Raw genomic sequence first — 23924 nt, forward strand, 5'->3', positions numbered from 1 at the left:
TTGAAAGTTTCTTCAAGATGTGAATTTCTCATTGATAATATTTACTATATTTGGCATTTCAGTGGAATTTTCTTGATTTAAACTGACAGTTCTAATCTTTAATTCTGCTGTTAACTTAGATAGCTTTGCTTTATAAATGGAACGATACTTCTGTATGCGTGATAACCGAACTGTTTTGCTTTTGGGTGTTAAGTTCTGGATGGGAAAATTGCTTGATAGCATTTGTCTTTTATAGCGTCGGTTCGGTAATTCCAAAGCCTTACGCTTGTTAGACTTGGCAATACAATTTCCAACGTACCAACAATGTCTACATTGAACCTTCTTTCCTTTCCCAAGAGGTTTTGTACTGTGTTTCGGTATTTCGTAAAACACCTCACAATTTTTAGACTGGTAACGGGTAAATGGATGATGAATTTCAACTAAGCTGTTTGGTAACGTGGAAATAGCATTTTCAACCTTTTCCGTATTAATTCCAGGGCAGAACACGTGGCCCCTTTGACCAGTGATGATGTTAAATGTATCAATTAGAGTATCCAAATTTATATTTCCATCCTTGATAATATTGAACTTGAGGGGGTGCTTAAAGACAATGTTAAGAACACAATGACCATCAGCCCAAATTAGTAGCGTAATAGGTTGTTCGCCAAATTCTCCAGATAAAAGACTGACACTGCGTTTGGTTGTTATTTGCATAATTGACATGCTATTGTAATCTTCCTTCATCTAAAAATAATTAATAAATCATTAAAATTACTATTCCTCAACACTGTCAGTTAAGAAATTATAAATGTAAATAATTAAAATAAATGAATACCTGATAAGACAATTCAGATAAAAAATTGTGATCAATTGTTTCAGCTACTTGATCAAACAAGGGTGGCCAACTAAGAATCAAGGTTTGAGTACAAGCAACTTTTGTGTAAATTTTTATATTATCAATTTGCTGATCGGTATTTGTAAATTTATTGACAGTTGTCTTTTTGTTTAAGTTCAAAGGCAATAAATAACACTGAGTTATCGCACTAGCAGTTTTGGTCAAAGGCTTATGTGATACTTTTTTGCGTTTTTCTTCGGTTTTAATTAAGTTACAAACTACCGACTTATGTTTAACTTTTGGCTTATTCAATAAAAAGATATTACATTGCGTAGAAACATCACTACCCGCCATTTCGAAAATTGAAATAGAAAATATTAACCACGATCCACGAAATACGTTTGAAGATTTTCAGGAAACTATTACGTTTTTTTGAAGTCCAACAGATGGCGGTAATATGGGGTAAATAAAAAGCGGGAATTTTCAAAGCAAAATTTTGTTTCACCCTAAGCTTAAAAATATCAATGTATTTATGAAAATATAACAAAGTACTTAAAGCATTTTTGTTTGTGAAAATATCGCAAAATACTTTATCAGTTAATATATTTGATTTAAAAAATATGAAACAAGTGAATAGAGTGAGTAATATCACAATATATGTTTGTTCAAAATTTTAACTAGGAAATGCTTACTACAAATACGCTTATTTTCGTCCAAGTTCAAGGTAACTGGTTTATTTTCATTGTCATTAGGAATCTTCTCTAAAATTGTCCGTTCCCATTTCCGTCGAAGTTTTTCATTTTGAGGAAATTCAATCGACAATCAATTTTTGATCAAACAATATTGAACCATGTTGGACTAAATAAAAGCAGACAATTCTTGCATGTCAATTGCACTACACGTGTAACGTTATCATAGAAAATAAACTAATAAGCCTTAGCTTGATGTATTAAAACATTTGAAAAATCACACGCGCCACCGTTTAAATGCAGCAGTTGACTAGCAAGCTGACGTCACACGGAGGTTTTTTTTCTCCATATTACCGACATCTGTCGGTTATCAAATGCGGAAGCTAAGAGCCAGATTTAAAACAAAAATTAATGTTCATAATATGGCCTGTATTACAGACGGCTATGCTCAAACACTTATGGTGGGAAGGGGGAGCTTAGTTTTAAGAGGAGGGGGATTATTTACAGCGACTTAGAAGGGGGGAACAGAGAACTTGCAGCCTGCAGTGTTAGAGGAATAGGTCGCTGATAATTTCGGTTAATATATTTCTGATTGAGTTGGTTATTTAATACCCTATTTTGCGGGCAATACTGAGACTATGGTTAGAGATTTAAAAAAAAACTCGAGGAGATAATTAAAACCGGAAGAAAATAACGCAATTCTAAAGAAATAATTATGAAATCGGGCTCCCGAGCTGACCGCACCTAATACCGCCCTATAAGTAACCTTAACCAAACCCCCAAATTGAGCGAACAATAGGGACTTGGCAGTGCTACGTCACAGTTTTTTTTTAATATTTTTTATCGTGGGGAGAAAGATTTGACCACAATGGCGGCCATGGCTCTATAATTCTTTTTATAAAGTAACGTGGCCTTCTTGTTTAAATGGTGTTCTTACGTCACAGTCTCTTACTTTGACAAGCCTACACTCGCGAGGAATATAGCTTTTTCTAGCGCGCGTGCAAAAAGCTCGTGCGAAGAATATTCTTGTGACGTAAGAGCAACATTTCAACAAGTTGGGCAAGACCACTTTTTATTTTATAAAATCAACTTTGGTCCACAGTCCAACTACTGCCCACCTAACAGCCACCAACATTTTCTCCCGTTGCCAGCACGGTTTTCTCGCCAGGCGATCCTGTCTGACTAACGTACTAGAAGCAACGAATTTGTTGTCCCAGTGGCTAGACGAGGGGTACAGTGCAGACGTAATTTTCCTAGATTTGGCCAAGGCGTTTGATTCGATACCTCACTCTTGTCTCCTTGATTCACTAAAAGCTGCGGGCATTGTTGTCGAGGCTCTCGTCTGGATCGAGGACTATTTGAGTGGTAGGAGGCAAAGGGTGGTGCTCAATGGCGCGGCGTCCGGCTGGGGTGATATTGGTAGGGGCGTTCCCCAGGGTTCTGTCCTTGGACCCCTTCTCTTCAATGTTCTCATCAATTCTTTGCCTGACGCTATACTCGTTGCCGACGACTCTAAGCTCTTTCACCATCTCAAAACTCTCTCTGATTGTCATGATCTTCAATCTGACTTGGACAGGGCTGCTCTCTGGGTCAAATCGTGCCGTCTATCCTTTAATGAGTCAAAATGCTCTGCCCTCCACCTGGGCCACAAAAACCACAATTTTCTTTACACTTTAAACGGTACGCCACTCAAAACTACTCTCTCGGAGCGAGATATGGGTGTACAACTTGACCCCTCCTTGAAAATCTCTAGCCACATCAATAAAGTTGCCAAACGAGTTCATGCGGTCACTGGTCTAGTGCGGAGGGAACCTCTACTTCCGGTCGCCTCTGTTGGTCAAATCGCTTTGCAACTCTCTGATTCTTCCCATTTTTGACTACTGCTCAACAGCTTGGACCCCACACGCGAAGACAGACCAGCAGGCACTCGAAAAGGCTCAGAACCAGTTTACAAAACTTGCTTCCAAATTTTCTGTACGACCCGCTCATGCCCGGCTAATGGCCCTAAAAATAGAGCCTGTAATGATGTGCCATAAACTCAATAACCTGCGCTTACTCCACAAATTTTTCAGTAACAAATTAGATGTGGGTTTTTCTGAATACTTTGCTCTAGATCCGAGTAACACCCTTAAGCTCAGCTTACCACGTGCCAACACGGCACAGGTACTCAATTCTTTTTCTCATTCAGTCATTAACGATTGGAATAGGATTACGCAGTCTATTGTTTCAATAAAGGATTACCATAAATTCCGCTCCTCTGTAACTGACCATTTAATTGTCGCCCTGTAGTTCCTACACCGAGCCGTTCTAACCCCTTCAATATTCTTGCCTCTTTGTACGGTATGTAAAAGTTTTTGTACTATAATTTTTTTCTCTCTTTCTTTCTCCTTATTGTATCAAGAATGTATTGAAGTTACTTAGAATATTTCATCATAGCATTAACCCCTGGTACCATCCTCACAGCTTTTGTGGAGAACGTTCGTCTGCATTTAAGGGGCATTCAAAGACATACCATATAGCAAACTTGAATGGGAAAGCAGACGAATATAAGCTACAAAAGCTGTGAGGATGGGAATCAGAATCCTGTAGTCCAATATTCTTAGTAACTTCAATACATTCTTGATATATCCCATCTAGTTCTTTGTATGTTTCTGCCCCATATTAGTATGCGGTTCCATTTCGATTAATATTTGTTTGTTCATTTGGGGTTTGGCAAAAGCCGGACTCGGCTTGGTAGTCCAAGTTCCTATTAGTTAAAAAAATAAATGTTCGTCAAAGAGTTTACACATGTATTAACTATCTATTTTTGCTAATGGATGTACCTCAAGCACTTTTATCCCATCCATCCCCATGGTAACGATGGACCTTGTAAAAGTGGATTTTAAAGCGTTTCTATGGTGATGGTTTTGTTCAGCGTTGCCAACCCTGCTAAGTAGATTTATGGTATCAACAACCAAATCTTATCGTATGTTTGAAAACCCTAAACGCGAAAAATGGTTACTCAAATGTACCTAACGATTTCCAAAGAGAACGTGCTGGGTAAAGCTGGGCGGCAAAAGGTGACGAATTGAGCGTAAGAAGTGAAAATCAGTTCATCAGGAATCCAAATTACAACAAAGTTCCTGGTTCATTACACTTGAATTATCGTACAATTTGCTACGCTATACTATCGTACGGTAATGGGCCAATTGCGTAGTTCCCATTTCCGCAAATGCAATTTCGCGGTTTTCCATTTGCGCAGTTTTCATTTGCGCAGTATCCCATTTCCGCAGTTTTCCATTAGCGCGTTTTTCATTTGCGCTTTTTCCGTAAGCGCAGTTTTCCACTTGCGCAGATATTTTCCATTTGCGCGGTTTATCATTTGCGCAGGTTTGTCATTTGCGTGGTTTTCCACTTGCGCAGTTTTTCCATTTGCGCAGGTTTTTCTATTCCGCGGCAATTTTCCTTGAAATAAGATTGTTTCAGGTAGTTTATTTTTAACGTAACCTTGTGTACCATCCAACTGTGCTGCTGGCGTATTTTAATTTTAATTACCGGTCGCGCTGTCCATACCAATAATTTAAAGTTGTTTGAAGTTGACATATCGGTTGTTGAATTATTTTGTTGGGAATAAATTTTCGTAGCTTCTCAGCTTTTAGGCTAAAAGAAAATGTAATATCTGTAACGCTGAGGACAGTATATTGGCTGCTATTTAAATTTAATGCCTTCCACCAAAAATGCACCTTTTTAATTGCACTGCATGTTTCCTAGGGGTCAGAAAGAATATTTTTTAACGGTTCGGTTAGCCGGGCGCGCCGCAGTCGCGTAGGCACCGTTTTGATATAGGAGGTGTTCTACGACAGAGGCCATTCTAACGAAATATCTTGGTATTGGCCTCTCACATAGGACGTAACTGTCCTATGACAGAGGCCATTGCTACGAAATACAGGACGCTTACTGTCCTATATTGGAGGCCATTTCAACGAAATAGTTTTTATATAGAGGCAGTTATATCAAGGCTAGCGCGCGAAGCGCTCAATGGTTAGGTGAGCCGGGCGCGCCGCAGGCGCGTAGGCACCGTTTTCATATAGGTGTTCTACTACAGAGGACGTATATTGTCCTACGACAGAAGCCATTTTAAAAGTGGTGCTAAGGTATTAGCAGCATTTTTATCTGAAATTGAAACATTTTTTAATTCCTGTTTATTTTAGATTTTAAACATCGTTTTTATTTTTTATCATTTTTTATTGTATCGTTTTTATTGTGCCGCCTACAATTGTTTAAGAGGTATGGCCATCCTTAACATCGTCCTTAAAGCTGGAACTGTCAGTAAACAGTTGCTACACTATGATCTTAGCCTAAAGGCCGCTGTTGGACTATATATATTTTCCCAAGAGACTAATTCAACGAATGCTATTTTAACTAAGAAAAACCTAATTTTTTTTGGTATTTACAGCCCAACCGGACATTAAACAAACACTAGCAGCACAGCTGGATGGTAAACAAGGTAATGTTAAAATTTACCTGCCAGAAATAACCCTTTTTCTAGGAAAAAGGGTTAATAGTGAATATTTAAGTCATAAAAATTCCCGCAAATGGGAAAACCGTTCAAATAACAAATCTGCGCAACAGGAAAATCGCGCAAACGGGAAACTGCGCAAACGGGGAAACCGCGCAAACGGGAAACTGCGCAAACGAGAAAACCGCGCAAGCGGGAAACTGCGCAATCGGGAAAAAGCGCGCAAATGGTAAATTGCGCAAATGACAAACTGCGCAAATGGGGAGCTGCGCAAATAGCAATTCCGCAAATGGGAAACGCGCAATTGGGAACGTGCGCAAACGAAAACTGCGGAAGTGGGAAGTGCGCAAATGGAAACTGCGCAAATTAAAACTGAGCAAGTGGACCTAAACCCTATCGTACATGGTGCCGAAAGTTAAATTATCGTACAGAACGATAACAATAATAATAATAATCAGCTAGGCTAATACCCAAGGCACCACTTTTGGCCTAAGTCCTCGAGCTACTTTTAAAGCCATTAATCCATGTGGCTTGGTTACAATGAGTAGGAGGGTGGTGGTAAGCCCTTCATGCCAACAGCTCCCTACAATAACTATTACCGTTATTGTTATAATAACGTAGGCAACGGATAAGCATTCCAAGTAGACGTATGGATTCCTGCCTTCAATTATGCGGAAAAGCTCACCCTTATTGTTATGGGGTAAATTTTATCAAAAGCGACAAAAGACCCAAAAGTGTGCCAGAACTGAGATTTCACCCATAGTTTTTTAAATGTAAGTGTTTCTCTTTAGGCTCGTTGAGGGGATTATTCGCGACCGAAACGAGTCTAGGTGGCGTAACGGCGCTAGTTTCTCCGAGATGGCTTTTTTTTTAAATAAATTTATCAAAATATAAGGAAACGATGTAAAAATTATATTAAAATGCAAGTATAATTATTTATAAAGTCAAATTTACGAATAACGATGAGGAAAAACTAATAGCGTCTGCTTTAGCCGTTACCTAACTAGGTTTCAATGGCGAACCAAAGGGGGCGTAACGATAGTTTTCGGTCGCGAATAAATTTTTTAATTGAGGCTTTAGTGTTCTAAAATTAAAGACCGCTATCGTTTTATGATTTTATATAGTCTTTAACCCTTCAATAAAAGGTAATAAAGGTCTAACCTAAAAATGTGCCGAAAAGTAAATGTCCGTTCTGAAGTATTTGTCAATAAGATTCGGACCAAATTGTCTCTTTTGACAGTATAGCTTGACAGTAAGGGTTGACAGTAACGGAGGGGGAGGGGAGTCTGTGGAATGACCAATGACAATTGGACGTTAAATGAACATTACGGACAGAGGCGCGCGAAGAGAAATCGGAAAACACAATTCGATTTCGATTGAGTCAAAAATTGCTTTGTACCCGAAAGAGACGGAATTGAAGAAATAAGCTTTTGCAGCCCGAGTTTCGATGGGAGCTAGGACTTGGATCGTATCAGTGGCTTTTGCGATTTATATACTCAGCGACATCGAGAGGAGTCAGTGTGGTGAGTTCTAAAATTTTCAATCTGGAAGTCATATTTGGCAGTGGAAAAATTGGTTTTGACAGTTACATAATTACCAATCTTATCCTAATTTTGGCTCATTTTGGGGAGTTGTAAAATAGGCACTGTCAGAACCGTCCCTTGTGCAGGGCAAGCGGGGCAGTGGCCCAGGGCGCCAAAGTTTTAGGGGCGAAAAATCAAAGATTTTAATTTAAATTGGATATTGAAAAATTAGAAATTTCCACCTAAGGTTCTGGGGGCGCCATTTTATTTTATTTTTTGGCCAGGGCGCCATTTGGGCTAGGTACGGCTCTGGGACCTGTGGCGGCCTTAAATGATTAAAATCCGCCTAAAACCACCATTTCGTACCACGGTTATTTATAAGGGTTGCAAAATGGCGGACAAATGTCTATTACAAAATTGTATAGTAAATTTATAATATTTATTATAATTATAGATGGTTTTTTTCCGCCTGTCCGAGGACAAAAAGTGTAAACTTTTTATCCTAAAACGTTTTATTCGGCTGTTCTCGGGGTAAGATTTACCCTGTCCCGAATTTTGTTCGCTTGTTCCAGAGCTCTAAGGTTACACTTTTTACTCCTCCTCGAAAGTAGGTGTAGAGGAAGTAATCTAGCTTATATAGAAAATTCGTCTGCTTAAATTTCGTTTCACGAAAACATGACAGGTTTTGAACATCTTCACATGTGGCAAGCTTTTAATAACGAAAATCCAATTGTTAAATGCTATTTAATGACTTTAGTCGCTTGAAGACTTAAGCCTAAGGTGGTGCCAAGCTGATTATTATTATTATTATCAGAAATGAACCGAAGTTATCGAAATAGCGCTCAGAATCGGCGGGCGTTTTCCTTATGAAAATCGAGTCAAATTAAAGCTAATTTCCATCCCCGTCTTTTGACGCGATAAATTGCACTTCGGAATTAGGGGTATAGCTATTTCTATGCATAAAAAGTGGTTTCATAAAAACAAAAACGTTTTTTTTTCAAATTCAAAGTAAAAATGTAACTTTATAAGGAAAACGCCTCCAGCATGGGGAGTAGAGCAGTCTGATAACTGCGGTTCATTTACTTCTGTTAATATTAAATAAATCTTAAAACAAAACTACGGCAAATAAATAACTTTTAACCACTCCCTTCTTACTCCAACTCGTTTTTTTCGTCAAGACAGAATTGGAGTAAAATGACGTCATAGGGCTACACTTTTCACCTGCTCAAAAAACCCAGAACAGGCGGAAAAAACCACGTACTATTTCATTGACGGTATCGCAATTAATATTTTTCGGACACAAGTCCAATAGTAAAAGTGTCGTTTCCCCAGGTGAGGCTCGAACTCACAACCCCGGCATCTCTCACAAGTACTGCCTTATAAGTACCGTGCGCTAACCAATTGCGCCACTGGGGACACCCGTTTACTACTCATTTGTTTTCCAGCTTTGTTATTGTCTCCTGATCCTACATTTCGATCGGACATTCTTAACATTTGATAATGTGGTACGCCTCAAAATTTCTACCCTCTTCATATTCAATTCGAAAATTTCAGCCTTAAGAAATCAGAATACCAACCATGAATACCTTAGACCTTTTTAAATTACGTTGTTAAGTAATATGATATATTTGTTACAAGACATATAGGTATTATTATAAATAACATAGTCACATAAGTATGCCACTTCCCATTCTCGCAACGATAATTTTTTTAACTATAGTCAATAACCGCATAAATCATTACTAGGAATGCAACGATATGGGTACAGTCGATCTATCGGCGGTAATATCGGACGATATATCGGCCGATAATAACAAACAGTAGTGTACTTCATAAAATAATTGTAAAAGACGTTTCATTACACTGCCATACCATTTTATTCTAATTTTTCATGAAAAATTTTGCAAGAGCGTATCCGAATATGTTTCTTTTCATTTTACGTGATACATATTTTCTATCACAAATCCATTATCGTTGTTTTTTATTTATTTACACTCGTAACCTCCTGTCTAAAAGAAGGTATGATCTAGCTTCTAGCGGCCAATCAAATAAAATATTATAATTTGTTAATTAATCGAGAATTTTCTTATTTTTAAATGTTTTTCGGAAAATATTTTTCTAATATCAGAAAAATAGGTGCATCCCTAATTATTACTTACGACCAAAAGTGACATAATTACCAAAAGTGTGTCAATCGGACCAATTTCTGAATGAATGTTACGAGCGAAATACAAGTTGGGAGGGGAGAAGGGAAAGTATGCCTTGGGGAGGGAAGGAAGTTAAAACCAACAATTATCGCCTCCTAGTGAGGAACGGAGGAACTAAGTAGCACTGGTCAAAGTTAGTGTATTTTTTGATTTTTCGTCGTTCTGTGGAGATGTTATCGCCATCTACCTACGATATTATAGCATAGACTAAAAAAGATCCAGAAAGGCGACAATAAATAGTCTTTTATGTGGTCGATCTCGAGTCGAGCATTCATTAAACCTTTGGCATACGAAAGTACAGGGATTGTCACACTTTTGGTAATTACGTCACATTTGCTTACGACGTTAGTCTTTAAAAGTATCAGATAATGGTATCCGTGAAGTTGCCTATTTAAGGGATAAGCAAAGGCTTATTGAAAATAAGACTGACCTAAAGCGTTTTCGCTTTTTTTTGTCAACAGAAAGAGTATGGAGTGATGATATTTATCTTCCGAAACCTCCGATTACGCAATTACTAAGCGACATCCTTATCATTAACAGAAATCGTTGGGTGTTATACTTATGTACGTTAGTGTTGCTTATGGTATTATATTCTGCTAACTGTTTTTCTCGAACAAACGGTGAGAAGTCACGCGCTGCTCTTGTAAATGATGAACTAAAGCAAGCGGTAATCCTTTCGGTGATTTGCCCCTTTTTAGAAAATTACGAAGAAATTCAATTTCCTAAACGCAATGGAAAATGTGTTTATTTCCTTTGTGCGAAAATGCACGCGAATACGCTTAAAAAATTTTCTTTACGAAAACTTTATCGAATTTTCATATTGCGTAAAATGTGCGCGTACTTCTCGAAAAATAAACAAATCGGCAATTCCACGCGAAATCATCAACGAATTGTTTTGTTGATTTACCGATCTCTAATATAAAGATTTAAAATAAGTGGCGGCTCCAAAGAAATGCCTTTCACAATTACACCAGAATGATCCCGTGGCAGCAGCGCGAAATATTTTAATTATTTAGCAGTTTAACAGACAAAGAGTTAAGTTAGAAGAAAGCACCTATGGACTGTGAGAAGGATGATAAAATACGCGAAAAAGTAGATACGTCCATAATTAAAAGGGATAATATAGCTAAATCCTAAACAAATTTGAAGAAATTAAAAAACTTACTAATAACTCGTACCGATAGGTCTTCGAGCAACGCGAAACTCGGATCAAATAGATCTTCGAGTAATAAACTAAATTAAAAATAAATTAAATAGCCAGAAATTCCAACGGTTGACCGGTTTCGTTCTATTTGGAACTCGTCAGTACCGTGCGGGAAATCTGGCTGGCGACTATCAAATCGAAAAGAGAAACTAAGCCTAAACATTGTTTAGCCTAAACATTGTTTAGGCTTAGTTTCTCTTTTCGATTTGATAGTCGCCAGCCAGATTTCCCGTACGGTACTGACGAGTTCCAAATAGATCTATTTGATCCGAGTTTCGCGTTGCTCGAAGACCTATCGGTACGAGTTATTAGTAAGTTTTTAAATTTCTTCAAATTTGTTTAGGATTTAGCTATATTATCCCTTTTAATTATGGACTTATCTCCTTTTTCGCGTATTTTATCATCCTAACAGACAAAGAAACTTACTCGTAACCTTTTAACAATACTTAATCTATTATAATATGAGTTGATAAACATAATGTGGATGTAAAATTTATTTTTGTTCAATGGAAAAGATGTTAGTCATAATTTAAGATTAATATTTGAAACTATCAAATTTGAGAGACTAGTACCACGGCCAACTCGCGCAATAGCGGCCAACCCATTCGCCGAAATTCCCTGAACAAGGATTTTCCCGCTATAAACCAAGCTATAAACTATCGGCGTTCAGCGCCACGCTCGTTTTTATATTGGCTTCAATGCAAAAATTATTCTAAAAAAATTCTAATTTTGGGTAAATATCTAATTTTGGGTTAATGTCTAAATTTGGGTAAATATCTAATTTTGGGTTAATGTCTAAATTTGGGTAAAGGTCTAATTTTGGGTAAACGTCTAATTTTGGGTAAACGTCTAATTTTGGGTAAATATCTAATTTTGGGTTAATGTCTAGTTTTGGGTAAACGTCTAATTTTGGGTAATTGTCTAAATTTGGGTAAATGTCTAAATTTTGGTCAGTATTTTAAATTGGGTATTTAAATTTGGATAAGTATTTAAATTTGGATAAGTATTTAAATTTGGATAAGTATTTAAATTTGGATAAGTATTTAAATTTGGATAAGTATTTAAATTTGGATAAGTATTTAAATTTGGATAAGTATTTAAATTTGGATAAGTATTTAAATTTGGATAAGTATTTAAATTTGGATAAGTATTTAAATTTGGATAAGTATTTAAATTTGGATAAGTATTTAAATTTGGATAAGTATTTAAATTTGGATAAGTATTTAAATTTGGATAAGTATTTAAATTTGGATAAGTATTTAAATTTGGATAAGTATTTAAATTTGGATAAGTATTTAAATTTGGATAAGTATTTAAATTTGGATAAGTATTTAAATTTGGATAAGTATTTAAATTTGGATAAGTATTGAAATTTCGATAAGTATTTAAATTTGGATAAGTATTTAAATTTGGATAAGTATTTAAATTTGGGTAAGTATTTAACTTTGGATAAGTATTTAAATTTGGATAAGTATTTATATTTGAGTTATAATATGGTTTATTACTTAAATTTGGTTAAAAATTTGAATTCAGGTAAATATCTAAATTTTGGTACATATTTAAATTGAATTTAGGTAAGAATTTAAATTTGGTAAATATTTTAATTTGGGTAAATATCTGAATTCCGGTAAATATCTAAATTGTGTAAATATCCGAATTTTGGGGTCATTCTACGACAAATCGACCAATTTCTTTTCTCAAGGGTTATTCTGGTCGATAAAACCGAATAAATTTGGGTAAATTGGGTAAAATTACCAATATGAATTAAAAAGGTAGGGTGGAAAAATACAAAACAATTGGTCGATTTGTCGTGGAATGACCCCAAATTTAAATTCTTACCCAAATTTAAATACTTACCTAAATTCAATTTAAATATTTAAATTTAAAAATTTACCAAAATTTAAATATTTCCCAAATTTAGATATTTACCTGAATACAAATATTTACCCAAATTATTACTCAAATTTAAATACTTATCCAAATTTAAATAACCAATTTTAAATAACCAAATTTAGATATTTACCCAAATTTAAACATTTACGCAAATTAAGATAGTTACCAAAATTAAGATATTTACCAAAATTAAGATATTTACCAAAATTAAGATATTTACCAAAATTAAGATATTTACCAAAATTAAGATATTTACCAAAATTAAGATATTTACCAAAATTTAAATACTTATCCAAATTTAAATACCCAATTTAAAATACTGACCAAAATTTTGACATTTACCCAAAATTAGATAGTTACCCAAAATTAGATATTTACTAAAATTTAGATGTTTACCCAAATTTAGATAGTTACCCAAATTTTGGTGTTTACCAAAAATTAGATATTTACCCAAATTTAGATGTTTACACAAATTTAGACATTTACCCAAAATTAGATATTTACGCAAAATTCGATATTTACCCAAAATTAGATGTTTACCCAAATTTAGATGTTTACCCAAATTTAGGTGTTTGCCCAAATTGAGATGTTTACCCAAATTTAGATGTTTACCCAAAATTAGATATTTACCCAAATTTAACCACCTTTGTTTAAAAACATTTTGAATAATTTCATAAGGATCTTCGATTTTGCCATGTAAATTTACATAGAAAAATATAATATTTTAGTTGTCAAAAATGTTTTCGGTTGCCATGGTAAAACTAAAGCCCATCGCATTTTTTCCCTTTTGGGTTTTTTAAGTTTCACGAAGGTCTACTTAATCCCTGAATTTAAACAAAACCGATGAGCTACACCTCGGGTAGTCTCCTTTGTAAGTGGTTTCAGAAATTGATTTTAAGATTTCAGTTTACGATTTACTTGTGGATATTTAGGCTGATTTTGAGATTTTGGAACTGATTTTCACTCAGATATCAGGATTTTCAAGGTTTTAAATCAAATTTCTCTAGAGTGTACGGCAAGCACGTAGATATAGAAAGTCTAGGGGGGGGGGGTTATAACAAAACCAGATGAAATCGCGAGAGCGAGATATTTCGTTAGCAATAACGCATATTTAAAGTACTGGCTAGACCGGGCTAGACTCCTAGACTCGGGACGAGTGACAATGCTATTTCCGCACTTGTATCAAACGAAGTTTTTTAATACATTTGCGAGAAAATGGTAATAAAACAAAGAACAAAATTGATATTGTTTTGCAAAATTTAATATTTTTATTGGAAAAAGGATAATGTTAAAGTAGTAATTATTAATATATGCAATTCTAGTATTCTATCACATTATGTGTATAGCGGATATTTCAATTCATTTTTACGTCTTACTGTTTATTTCTTAATGTTGCGCTCCTTTCGTAAGAAAGGAATCGAGTCCTAAGGGGAGGGTTTGAACCCCCTAAACCCCCCCCCTTATATACGTCCTTGGTGTACGGGAATTTTACGAATGTCGGACTTCACCAAAGGTGGAAACTGTACAGATTACCTGTGCAGGTCTGCAGATAACTGCAACCTGCACAGGTCATGTCCGATCGGCTCACGGTAGAAAAGATTTTTTGCAGGTTGCAGGTTGGACAGGTGAAAATAGTCGCTGCAGATACAGATTGGGTAGATCATATTATCTTGGTTTTGCGCTAGTAGGCCACACTTTGAAGCTCTCTGGCGCTCTTTTAACTCATCGTAGGAAAATGGGAAAAAACAGGCATACTCCTCAACTCACCCCCTACAACTCCTTCACATTTTAGCATAACCTTTTGAAACACCCTGTATGTTTTAAGATAATGAAGACGAAAAATTCTCGATAATATCGTTTTATTAAAATTATTTTGTTTCCAAGACAACACGTCGTTGCAAAATGGAAATGAAAACTGTTGCGAGCTATGCAACGTAACCCACATCAAGGTCATCAAAAATGGCAGAAACCGAAAGAGGAGAAACTGCAGCCTCGTGCCTCCACCCAACGAGAGGATTGCGAAACTCAGCAATGGCAGCTATGGATATAATTGGAAAGAAAACCCGATTCTCATTGTCGTCGAAGATGTAATTCAAAACGTAGATAGTTTAATAATAATACGCGTTTCTTCGCTATGACAATTTCGACTGATAACATCCCCATTTCCAGCAGTGGCGTCGCTTTGATTTTCCTGGCGGGGAAGGGTTGGTGTTTCTATGAAATACGGGAGGTCATGTGACAATGCTTTGTCTACGTCACTTAGCAGTAGCTCTTGAAGGTAGAGAGCACGCACTAAAGTCGCGAGACCCTTTGGAATCTGAAAACCGCGTGCAAGAGGCGCTTCAATAAATCTCCCAGGAATAATAAATTTCCTCCCAGGAAATCGCCAAGGTATAGATCTTAAAAGAAATTGATTTGAAAAATTCAACGGTTATATTGTGTAAATTGGCGCGTGCTTGCTCGGAAGGGATAATCTTATTGGCTAAGACAAATGCGGATAAATATTGCTAAGCCCACGTGATTCTATTTTATTATCAGAATAAATAATTACACGTGCGACGAAAAAATGGGCGATATCATCGAGATTCACGCGTTTTTAATTTAAAAACCCTTCCTTTTGACGGTTTTTATTTTGGAGCGAATAATTTCTTTTAGCGTCTATTGTTTATTTAGTGCTAATGGAAATATTGGAAACTTTTCACCTTTAAACAGAACGTCGTGTTTTTGCCAAGCCTTTGTACGCCAAAAAAGATGCCTGGTTAAAAAGGGAATGCCATGGGGAACGCTTGTACACAGTTAGAAAAAAGGGTTTCCATGGGTTTTATTAGGGTTTGCTTTGGGTTTAAAAAGGGTTAAGGAAAAAACTATAAACCCTTAAGATTTGTTTTGGCAACTTGCATGGTTTGAAAAGGGTTTAAATGTTTAAAGGAAACCCCTATAGGTCAATGGAAAACCCTTAGGATTCCAATTTAAGAACCTATAGCACAAAAATTATAATTTATCACTTTTTAATCAAGCCGTATAATAATTTCATAAAACGTAAAGGAAGACGGACTTTCCCCAAAATGTTTTTTTTTAACATTGTTGCATTTATACATCTTTCGGTGGTTCTGTGGTAAAACGCCCGCCTGTCGTGCTAGAGGACTTGTTACAAAGTCGTAAATTAAATTAATTAATTTTAATTTAATCTATAAATACAAACCCTAGGAAGTGAATAATGGGTTTGAAAAGAGTTTAAATATAAACCGTGTTGTGTCGATTATCTGTATTTACGGGGTTTTGTTGCAAACACTAGGAAGTTTTTAAAGGGTTTTTAATGGTTCAATTTATAATCATAAAAGTGCTCATTTTTAAGCCTTGTGGGTTTGAAAATTTCCGTTAAAGGGTTTTGGAGGGTTTGAATTTGTGGAATTTTTTTTAAGAACCTTGGGGGTTTATAATCAAACCCTTTTTTCTAACTGTGTAGCTGCCGTCTAGGATCAACAAGCACAACCCCACACAAGGAGAACGCAACCCGTCAGAAGTCGTGGATTTACTTTTGTAGGTCTCTACGCTTTAGCGCCTGCTGCCGTCGGAAATTGTCTTCCCCCTTTCCGTAAAACGTTCAGCGTAAAGGCTCGTCCAATGAAAATTGTACACAACACTGCGTTCTCCTTGTGTTTGTTACTCCTAGTTGCCGTAAAGGTGACAAATTTCCATCATTTTAACAAGCACTATATAAACAGTGACTTGCAGGTCCTGGCTCTCGGAAATATAACTTCTTGGCGGTTTCTTCATAGGATGATTTATAAAGAAAGATAAAGGTTTTGCGATTTTAGACAAAGTGTACGGGATTTTGTTAAATGTCCGACCCCTCGGAAACACATTAGCCTAGCTGATTATTATTATTATTATAATTATTATTATCGTCATTCTCCTGACAGTAGAATAAATGCCTTCTTGGTTCTATTTTTTTTATTTTAGAACAAAGGAACAATTTTACCGATATACGTAAGAGTTTATATAAAATACTATTGTTATTAGAGGCTATAGAATTGAAATGAAACAAACCGTCCGTTGACGCGCGTTACGACTTGTTTTTAAGGTAACTAGCGCCAATTACCCCTAGCTTCTATGAAACCTGGTGGTGAAATGGTAAATATAAAGATGTAGCGGTATACTCCGTGAGTCTGTTTACGAAGCGTTGTGGAAAAGTATTACCTAATCTAACAAATGCTAATAAACCATTATATAATCGAGTTATATTGAAATCTGTCGTACAACTAACCATAAAGCAAAATATGCGCGTAATAAGGGCGGGCCCTCGAAGAATAAAGGGCCACCAAAGACTAAGGGGGTAAGTAATCCTCGTTATAAGAAGGGGCCCCAAAACGGGTTTCGTTGGCGGGCTCCAGAGAGCTTAGTTACGCTACTGGGGACAGATAAATCAGATTCAGATATATACATGTATGAAGGCACCAAATTTTGAAGTGTTTAAAGCTTTTAAAGGTCTTAAATTACACAGTAAGTGAGGGGCTGTAATTTTGACTTTACGGGCTATATCCATCCAAAACGTTTTTAGCGACGCCACTGATCTGCTGGCGAAAACGGATTTGAGGTAAAGCTACTGCTAATAACTAATAGCGATGAGACGTGATATTGCTGACCCTGATCAGGCGATCCTATTTCAATGTTCCGTTTCTCACTAAGTGGAAGCCTTATTTAAATGTGACGGGGATGGACAAAGATTTGGAAATTGAGGGACCAATGGCAGACTTGCTTTCCTACCTAGCTCAAACGGTCAAATTCAAGTAAGTACATTCTGGAAATTATATACGTATGCACTAGGAATGTCTAAGGCTCCATTACCACCTTGTGGCGAATGCACCTGGGGATCGAAATCGGCGGGGCTTTAACTACTTTGAAAGTAGGACGTAGCGCGTATTTTCAAATTAATTGGTTGGCCACCGTGGCTATTGATGGAAGCTAGAAGCAACAAACACAGCACCCCTCACAAGGAGAACGCAACCCGTCAAAAGTCGTGCATTTTCTTGCGTACAGTTTTCATTGGTTAGACGCTTTAGCGCCGGCTTTCGTCGGAAGGGGGAAATTCGGAAATTGTCTTCCCCCTTTCCGTAAAACGTTCAGCGTAAAGGCTCGTCCAATGAAATTTGTACACAACACTGCGTTAACGTGTTTAAAGGCTAGCTGCGTTCTCCTTGCGTTTGTTGCTCCTAGATGGAAGACACTCAATATCGAGTCGGCTCTAAAATCTCAGCAGTAAAACACGCCAATTTCTATGAGAATCATCAGGTCCACCATAGTCTTCCTTAGACATTCCAAGTGCTTACAAATATAATTTCCTCGTACACTATACCGATTGGGTGTATCATCGCGACGTCTCACCATTGAATTGTTGTCGTAATTGGAATACCATACGAGGTCTGGTCTTCTTGTTTGACCTTCTCTTAGATATTGCCTAGTTCGCAGGGAAGACAAAGACTGGGGAACCAAACAGTTGAACCTGTCCTACTCGGGGATTTACGGAATGATCGAAAACAACGAAGTTGACATGGTACTCGGCCCCATCTTCAACACGGTTGACAGAGGGAAAATCATGGACTTCTCAACGACTATTCACTTCGAAGCACTGCGGGCCCTGTTTGGGAAACCAACCGTCAGTCGCAATATTTACAACTACGTCATGGCTTTCAAGTGGCAGGTACGGTATGGTACGCTTTCTTTTTCAATCATCACCTTAAAAACCTTTGGCTCGCTTCAGGTCTGGTTGATCATTCTCTTCACTCTTTTCATCGTGGGAGTTACCGCCATATTCCTGTACACCTGCGGGCCAGACCCTTCTAAAAACTATCCCCTGTCGATGTACTTCACTCAAAGACAGTTTTGGCTCTTCTTCGGGGTGTTAGTGGCTCAAGGTAAGATCGAAGACGTTTGACGATTTAGTTCATATTCTTCCACTTCCACAGGAATGGGCACTCCGCCTACAAGGTGTCCGGTTCGCGTTCTTAACTCCTTTTGGTGGCTCGTCTCAATCATTCTAGCCGCCTACTACAACAGTAAACTGATCGCTCTAATGGTGACTGTCAGAAACGTCAATTCTCTAGACGCCCTGTTGCAACCCAGTTCCGACATTAACGTCATTATCGCGTCGAGTACGTTGCGGGATGCTAAGGTAATAATATTCCTCGAAACGCGCGGCCTAACAACCGACTGACGGGATTGTGTTAGGATTCCAGAAGCCTCTATTTATCACTGACGCAAGTGGGAGGCAATGGCACCGATTCGGAGGTTTTCACGGATGACAACTTGGACTTAGTTTCAACGGGAAATTACGCTATTGTGGCTTTCAGCTCGGACATTGAGACTGCGGTTTCCAAGCGATTTATGAAAAAGCACGCTTGCGAATTCAACACTGGCGACAACTCATACGTATTCACCAAAGAGATGTCAATCGGCTACAGTAAACAAATCGATCCCGTTTTAAAGACGGCGATTGACAACCAGTAAGGTAAACCATTCCCAAACTAACCACGGGGTTCTGAAAAACTATTCTTTTAGGTTGACCGCGATTTTCGAGAAAGGCGTGTTTCGATCCATGTTGAAACACGTGTTGAATTCCCAAGTGAACTGCCTGCTATCCACTACATCCTCCCCCGGACCGATGACGCTGGATGATGTCAGGGGTATCATGCTGCTGTGGTTGTACGGGATGACCTCCGCCCTGTGCGCCCTGGTCCTAGAAGGGATCTATTACGCTTGCACGTACAACCGGCGCGTCAGAATTTTGCGCAGGAGGACCAAAGGCACCGTCGCTGGATTGCTCAGAAGGGAGCTCAACGACCAGGTCCAGTACGTCGAAAGACACTATAATAGAAACAGGAGAGATCGGGGTTACGCCAACAGGCCTTTCTACATGGCTTACAATTCGCGTTCCAGGGCCGAAACCCATCCAAAAGATTAATATAACAAGAAATATCAATAAACAATTCATCCTTGACTATGCCTGAGTTCACTCAAATCCCAGGTACATCGTTTAGAGCACCGTTAAAGATGTATTACGTTTTGAAAATAAAAATACGTTTTTACCATTATTATTTTATCTTTACACTTGTTATCGCATTTTTAATTATTTAGGAGATTACCCCCATTTGACACCAAATATTTTCTCCCAATTGCCATTTCACCCAAAACAAAACGATTTAAATATGCTTCAAATGTTTCGTTATTATCATTGGGCTAAAATGTTTACATTTGATTTCAAATTTCGAAAGATTCTCTAAATATTCCAAATATTCACAAAAATATAAATTTATAAAAGTTCCAGAGATTTCCAAAATTTTCAAAAGTTTTAGAATTTGTTTTATAATATTTGGAATTTTTTTTATGAAATTTAGAAAAATTTCAAGATATTCAGATTTGTTTATGAAATTAAGAAAAATTTGAAGAGATTCAGAAATTTTTCAACAGATACAGAAAAATTTCAGAAAGATAACAAGAGATTTCAAATAATATGTGAGGATATCATGTTTTCAACGATATTTTGTAAATTTTATGTTCCAACTAGCTAATGCCAAATAAAATACGAAGGCTCCCAAAATGAGTTTTAGCATTTGCGAGTTCTCTTGGTTTTAGCTAGTATTTTGGTAATATTCTTTGAGCTACCTCTTATCTTATAAATAATTGGTTTTCTACTACTTTGGGTCAAGGAATCGTAATTTCGTAATTAGCTATATTGTAAAAGCCGTGAGTTATCATTTCCACTGGTAATAACTCACCACTGGTTTTAAATGAAAACCAATTACACAATACTCCAATGAAGTATGAAGCTTAAATGGCCGTCGCAATTGCATTAAGAGGTTTTCCAAAATATAACTTTGCGTCCGGTTTTGGTGATTAGAGCTACAATGGGTCCGTCTTTATGTAAGTCAAGTCCACACTCATTAGAATAGTATTGAGGGGTTGAGTAACCGCATGAAATTAGTACGCATAAGTCTTCATTAAGGTCCTCAAATTTATCGTGCATACCTGTTGTAGTTATGTTAGATACATCATTTGTTAGAGAAGTGTCAGGCGAGGTATCAGGCAAATCAGCCGAAATATTGGCCAATTTATCCTGTTCCAATGTACTCGCGGAAAATAACATGATAAATTTTCATTTCCACAAAATAATTTTGACTCAGAACTATTTAATACCGGAAGAATGATATACGTCGGTTAAAGTACCAAACCTTATTTATCCTCAAAATCTTAATTTCTCAAAAAAAACCTCAAATCTAACATAATCTCAGCACAATCAATCTCAATGGATCTCGAAAAAAAATTATCAACTCTCAATTTATCAAAAAAATAATCATATCAAATATCAGCTACTCTCCGCACATTTCAATGGTTCTTAAAAAAATTAATGTTTTCCCCTAAAAACCCCAATTTACCTCACCCAAAGCCTCTATTTTTACCCCTGGTCCCGTTAGGATGTTGGAATCAGGCTTGGAAATAAGCGGTGGTCACTGGGTCAAAGACCAGTTTATTAATTGCTCGGACTAGTTTTTTTATTCAAAAGCTAGGGGTTCACTGGTCCAGTGTCCAGTTTATTAATTCAAAATTATCTACCGTATTATTAACCAACTGGTCTACGTGACCACTTAAATAATTCAAGAGTTGAGAGTCACTGGCCAAATAGACCAGTTTAGAAATAAGCCTTATTTCCAAGCCTGGGTGGAATACCTCAAAAATGACGCGAAATGACATTATTGTGGTACACTCGTTTTCAAACTTTCAGGACACATGGAGAAGTGGGTATGGGGAGAAATGGGTATGGGGATAAATTGGTGTGTTGAGAAATGGGTTTTGGGGAGATGTGGGACGGGGAGAAATTGGATGGGGAGGAATGGGATGGGGAGAAATGGGATGGGAAGAAATGGGGTGGGGAGAAATGGGGTGGCGAGAAATGGGGTGGCGAGAAATGGGTGTGTTGAGAAATGGGTAAGGGGAGAAATGGGTGTGTTGAGAAATGGGTATGGGGAGATGTGGGACGGGGAGAAATTGGATGGGGAGAAATTGGATGGGGAGAAATGGGATGGGAAGAAATGGAGTGGGGAGAAATGGGGTGGCGAGAAATGGGGTGGCGAGAAATGGGTGTGTTGAGAAATGGGTATGGGGAGATGTGGGACGGGGAGAAATTGGATGGGGAGGAATGGGATGGGGATAAATGGGATGGGGAGAAATGAGGTGGGGAGAAATGGGATGGGAAGAAATGGGATGGGGAGAAATGGGATGGGGAGAAATGGGATGGTAAGAAATGGGATGGGGAGAAATGAGGTGGGGAGAAATGGGATGGGGAGAAATGGGATGGGGAGAAATGGGATGGTAAGAAATGGGATGGGGAGAAATGAGGTGGGGAGAAATGGGATGGGAAGAAATGGGATGGGGAGAAATGGGATGGGGAGAAATGGGATGGGGAGAAATGGGATGGGGAGAAATGGGATGGGGAGAAATGGGATGGTAAGAAATGAGGTGGGGAGAAATTGGATGGGGAGAAATGGGATGGGGAGAAATGGGATGGGGAGAAATGGGATGGGGAGAAATGGGATGGTAAGAAATGAGGTGGGGAGAAATGGGATGGGAAGAAATGGGATGGGGATAAATGGGATGGGAAGAAATGGGGTGGGAAGAAATGGACGATTGGGATGACCGGCTCCCCTACATGCTTATGTCAATGAGAGGGAGCATTCATAGCTCAACCGGAGTCACTCCGTACAAATTGGCTACTGGAAGAGAGGCGAGGTTACCTTCGGACACTTTCGTAGAAATGGATGACACGCCTCACCAAACCATAGAAACGTACTTACGTTCAACAGAAAATGAAATGACAAGCGTCAACCGCGCCGCTCTTCACCAAATTCGCAAAAAACAAATATGCCAGAAACAAAAGTACGACAACCATGTTAAATTCACTCCCTTTCAAGCTAACGAACGAGTTTGGCTTTATAATCCATATTGTCCGTCAGGACAAAGCGAAAAATTCCTCAAGCCGTGGACAGGGCCAGGGGCGGATCCATAGGGGGGGGGGGGCGATGGGGGCTTGAATACTTGAAAAAGCATAACAATTTTTGAAGTTATTGAAATATATTTATTTGGTGAAAGACAATTTATAACACAAATTCTAGAAAGTACTTCGTTTAAGCAAACGAAAATGAGAGCTCCACGTTACATTTTCACGCTCTATATAGGCTTCGAGCTTAGAAACGATAGCGCCATCTACTTTAATACCTGCCAACTAAATTTGTGCAGAAATAGAAGACGACTTTTGAATGCCCATGATCGCCCTTCCTTACTTGATGGCCTGGATCCGCTACTGGACAGGGCTTTTCACTATTAAGGAAAACGTTGGACCAGTTAACTACAAAATCAGCCGACACAACAGACTAAAGAAATGCCATTCTAACGCGACCACGCCCAATAACGTAACCATTGTAGATCCGAAACAATGAGAAAAACTGAGCGATAACACTTCTCAACCTGAACGTTTTCATCACATTCAAGCGGCTAAAGATGGAACCGAAGACTTATCTGATGACGTCGGCGTTCCCACAGTTGTTTAAGTGCTAGATTAAGAACTTTTCATAAACACGAGGACGTGTTTTTTTGTCGGGGGGAGGTGTGTAATATAATTGACATGTAACAAAATTTAAACCGAAATTAATATAATAAAATGTATGGGAGGTGTGCAATATAATTTTCATGTAACAAAGTTTAAACAGAAATTAATATGATAAAATGTATGGGAGGTGTATAATATAATTGACGTGTAACAAAATTTAAACCAAAATTAATATGATAGAATGTATAGAGGAAATATAACGTACAGAGAAGAAGCACGTGGCAATTGTGCGCTGTGAGCGCGAGAGGGATTTGAAAAAGAGAGAGGCGCGTGATGAGTCAGTTAGAGAGTTATATTTGAAAGAGCGAGACGTGTATGAGAGATTTGAATAAAAAGATAAAGAGTGTTAAAAAGTGTTACGCTTTAGGCTTAGCGTCGTTTATTCTACCCTACTTCTTGACCCTACTTATTCTTCAGGACTGAAGTGATATTTGGC

At 37.7% G+C, this 23924-nt stretch overlaps 3 protein-coding genes and 1 non-coding gene across 4 annotated transcripts; 3 read left to right on the top strand and 1 right to left on the bottom strand.

Moving 5' to 3' along the window:
- Window positions 1-8848: 8848 nt before the first annotated feature.
- TRNAI-UAU (transfer RNA isoleucine (anticodon UAU)) lies at window positions 8849-8940 on the bottom strand. Its single transcript is given in 2 exon segments — window positions 8849-8884; window positions 8903-8940. It is a non-coding gene; the product is annotated as a tRNA-Ile (tRNA).
- Window positions 8941-17544: 8604 nt separating this feature from the next.
- LOC149948104 (glutamate receptor ionotropic, kainate glr-3-like) lies at window positions 17545-19190 on the top strand. Its single transcript, XM_090171017.1, has 5 exons — window positions 17545-17618; window positions 18280-18529; window positions 18590-18743; window positions 18795-19000; window positions 19179-19190. The coding sequence occupies exons 1-5, from the start codon at window positions 17545-17547 to the stop codon at window positions 19188-19190; spliced, it is 696 nt and encodes a 231-aa protein (XP_090027143.1).
- Window positions 19191-19240: 50 nt separating this feature from the next.
- On the top strand, window positions 19241-19828 carry LOC149948105 (uncharacterized). The gene is made up of 2 exons (XM_090173962.1): window positions 19241-19331; window positions 19387-19828. The coding sequence occupies exons 1-2, from the start codon at window positions 19273-19275 to the stop codon at window positions 19787-19789; spliced, it is 462 nt and encodes a 153-aa protein (XP_090030088.1). The 5' UTR covers window positions 19241-19272; the 3' UTR covers window positions 19790-19828.
- A 2643-nt stretch (window positions 19829-22471) lies between these two features.
- Window positions 22472-22888, top strand: LOC149948106 (uncharacterized). Its single transcript, XM_090171018.1, has one exon. The coding sequence runs from the start codon at window positions 22472-22474 to the stop codon at window positions 22886-22888; it is 417 nt and encodes a 138-aa protein (XP_090027144.1).
- Window positions 22889-23924: the final 1036 nt, after the last annotated feature.

The sequence above is a fragment of the Leiobunum rupestre genome, chromosome 4, assembly GCF_980474605.1.
Source record: "Leiobunum rupestre chromosome 4, qqLeiRupe1.1.hap1, whole genome shotgun sequence".
In the NCBI taxonomy this organism is placed as follows: domain Eukaryota; kingdom Metazoa; phylum Arthropoda; class Arachnida; order Opiliones; family Sclerosomatidae; genus Leiobunum; species Leiobunum rupestre.

Excerpts from the sequence above, each read along its gene's own strand:
- LOC149948104 (XM_090171017.1), top strand. The coding sequence starts at position 17,545 with ATGGACAAAGATTTGGAAATTGAGGGACCAATGGCAGACTTGCTTTCC. Across the intron at positions 17,619-18,279 it reads GCTCAAACGGTCAAATTCAA|ATATTGCCTAGTTCGCAGGG; the intron begins GTAAGTACATTC and ends ACCTTCTCTTAG. Across the intron at positions 18,530-18,589 it reads TCATGGCTTTCAAGTGGCAG|GTCTGGTTGATCATTCTCTT; the intron begins GTACGGTATGGT and ends GGCTCGCTTCAG.
- LOC149948105 (XM_090173962.1), top strand. The coding sequence starts at position 19,273 with ATGTCAATCGGCTACAGTAAACAAATCGATCCCGTTTTAAAGACGGCG. Across the intron at positions 19,332-19,386 it reads AAGACGGCGATTGACAACCA|GTTGACCGCGATTTTCGAGA; the intron begins GTAAGGTAAACC and ends CTATTCTTTTAG.
- LOC149948106 (XM_090171018.1), top strand. The coding sequence starts at position 22,472 with ATGGGATGGGAAGAAATGGGGTGGGAAGAAATGGACGATTGGGATGAC.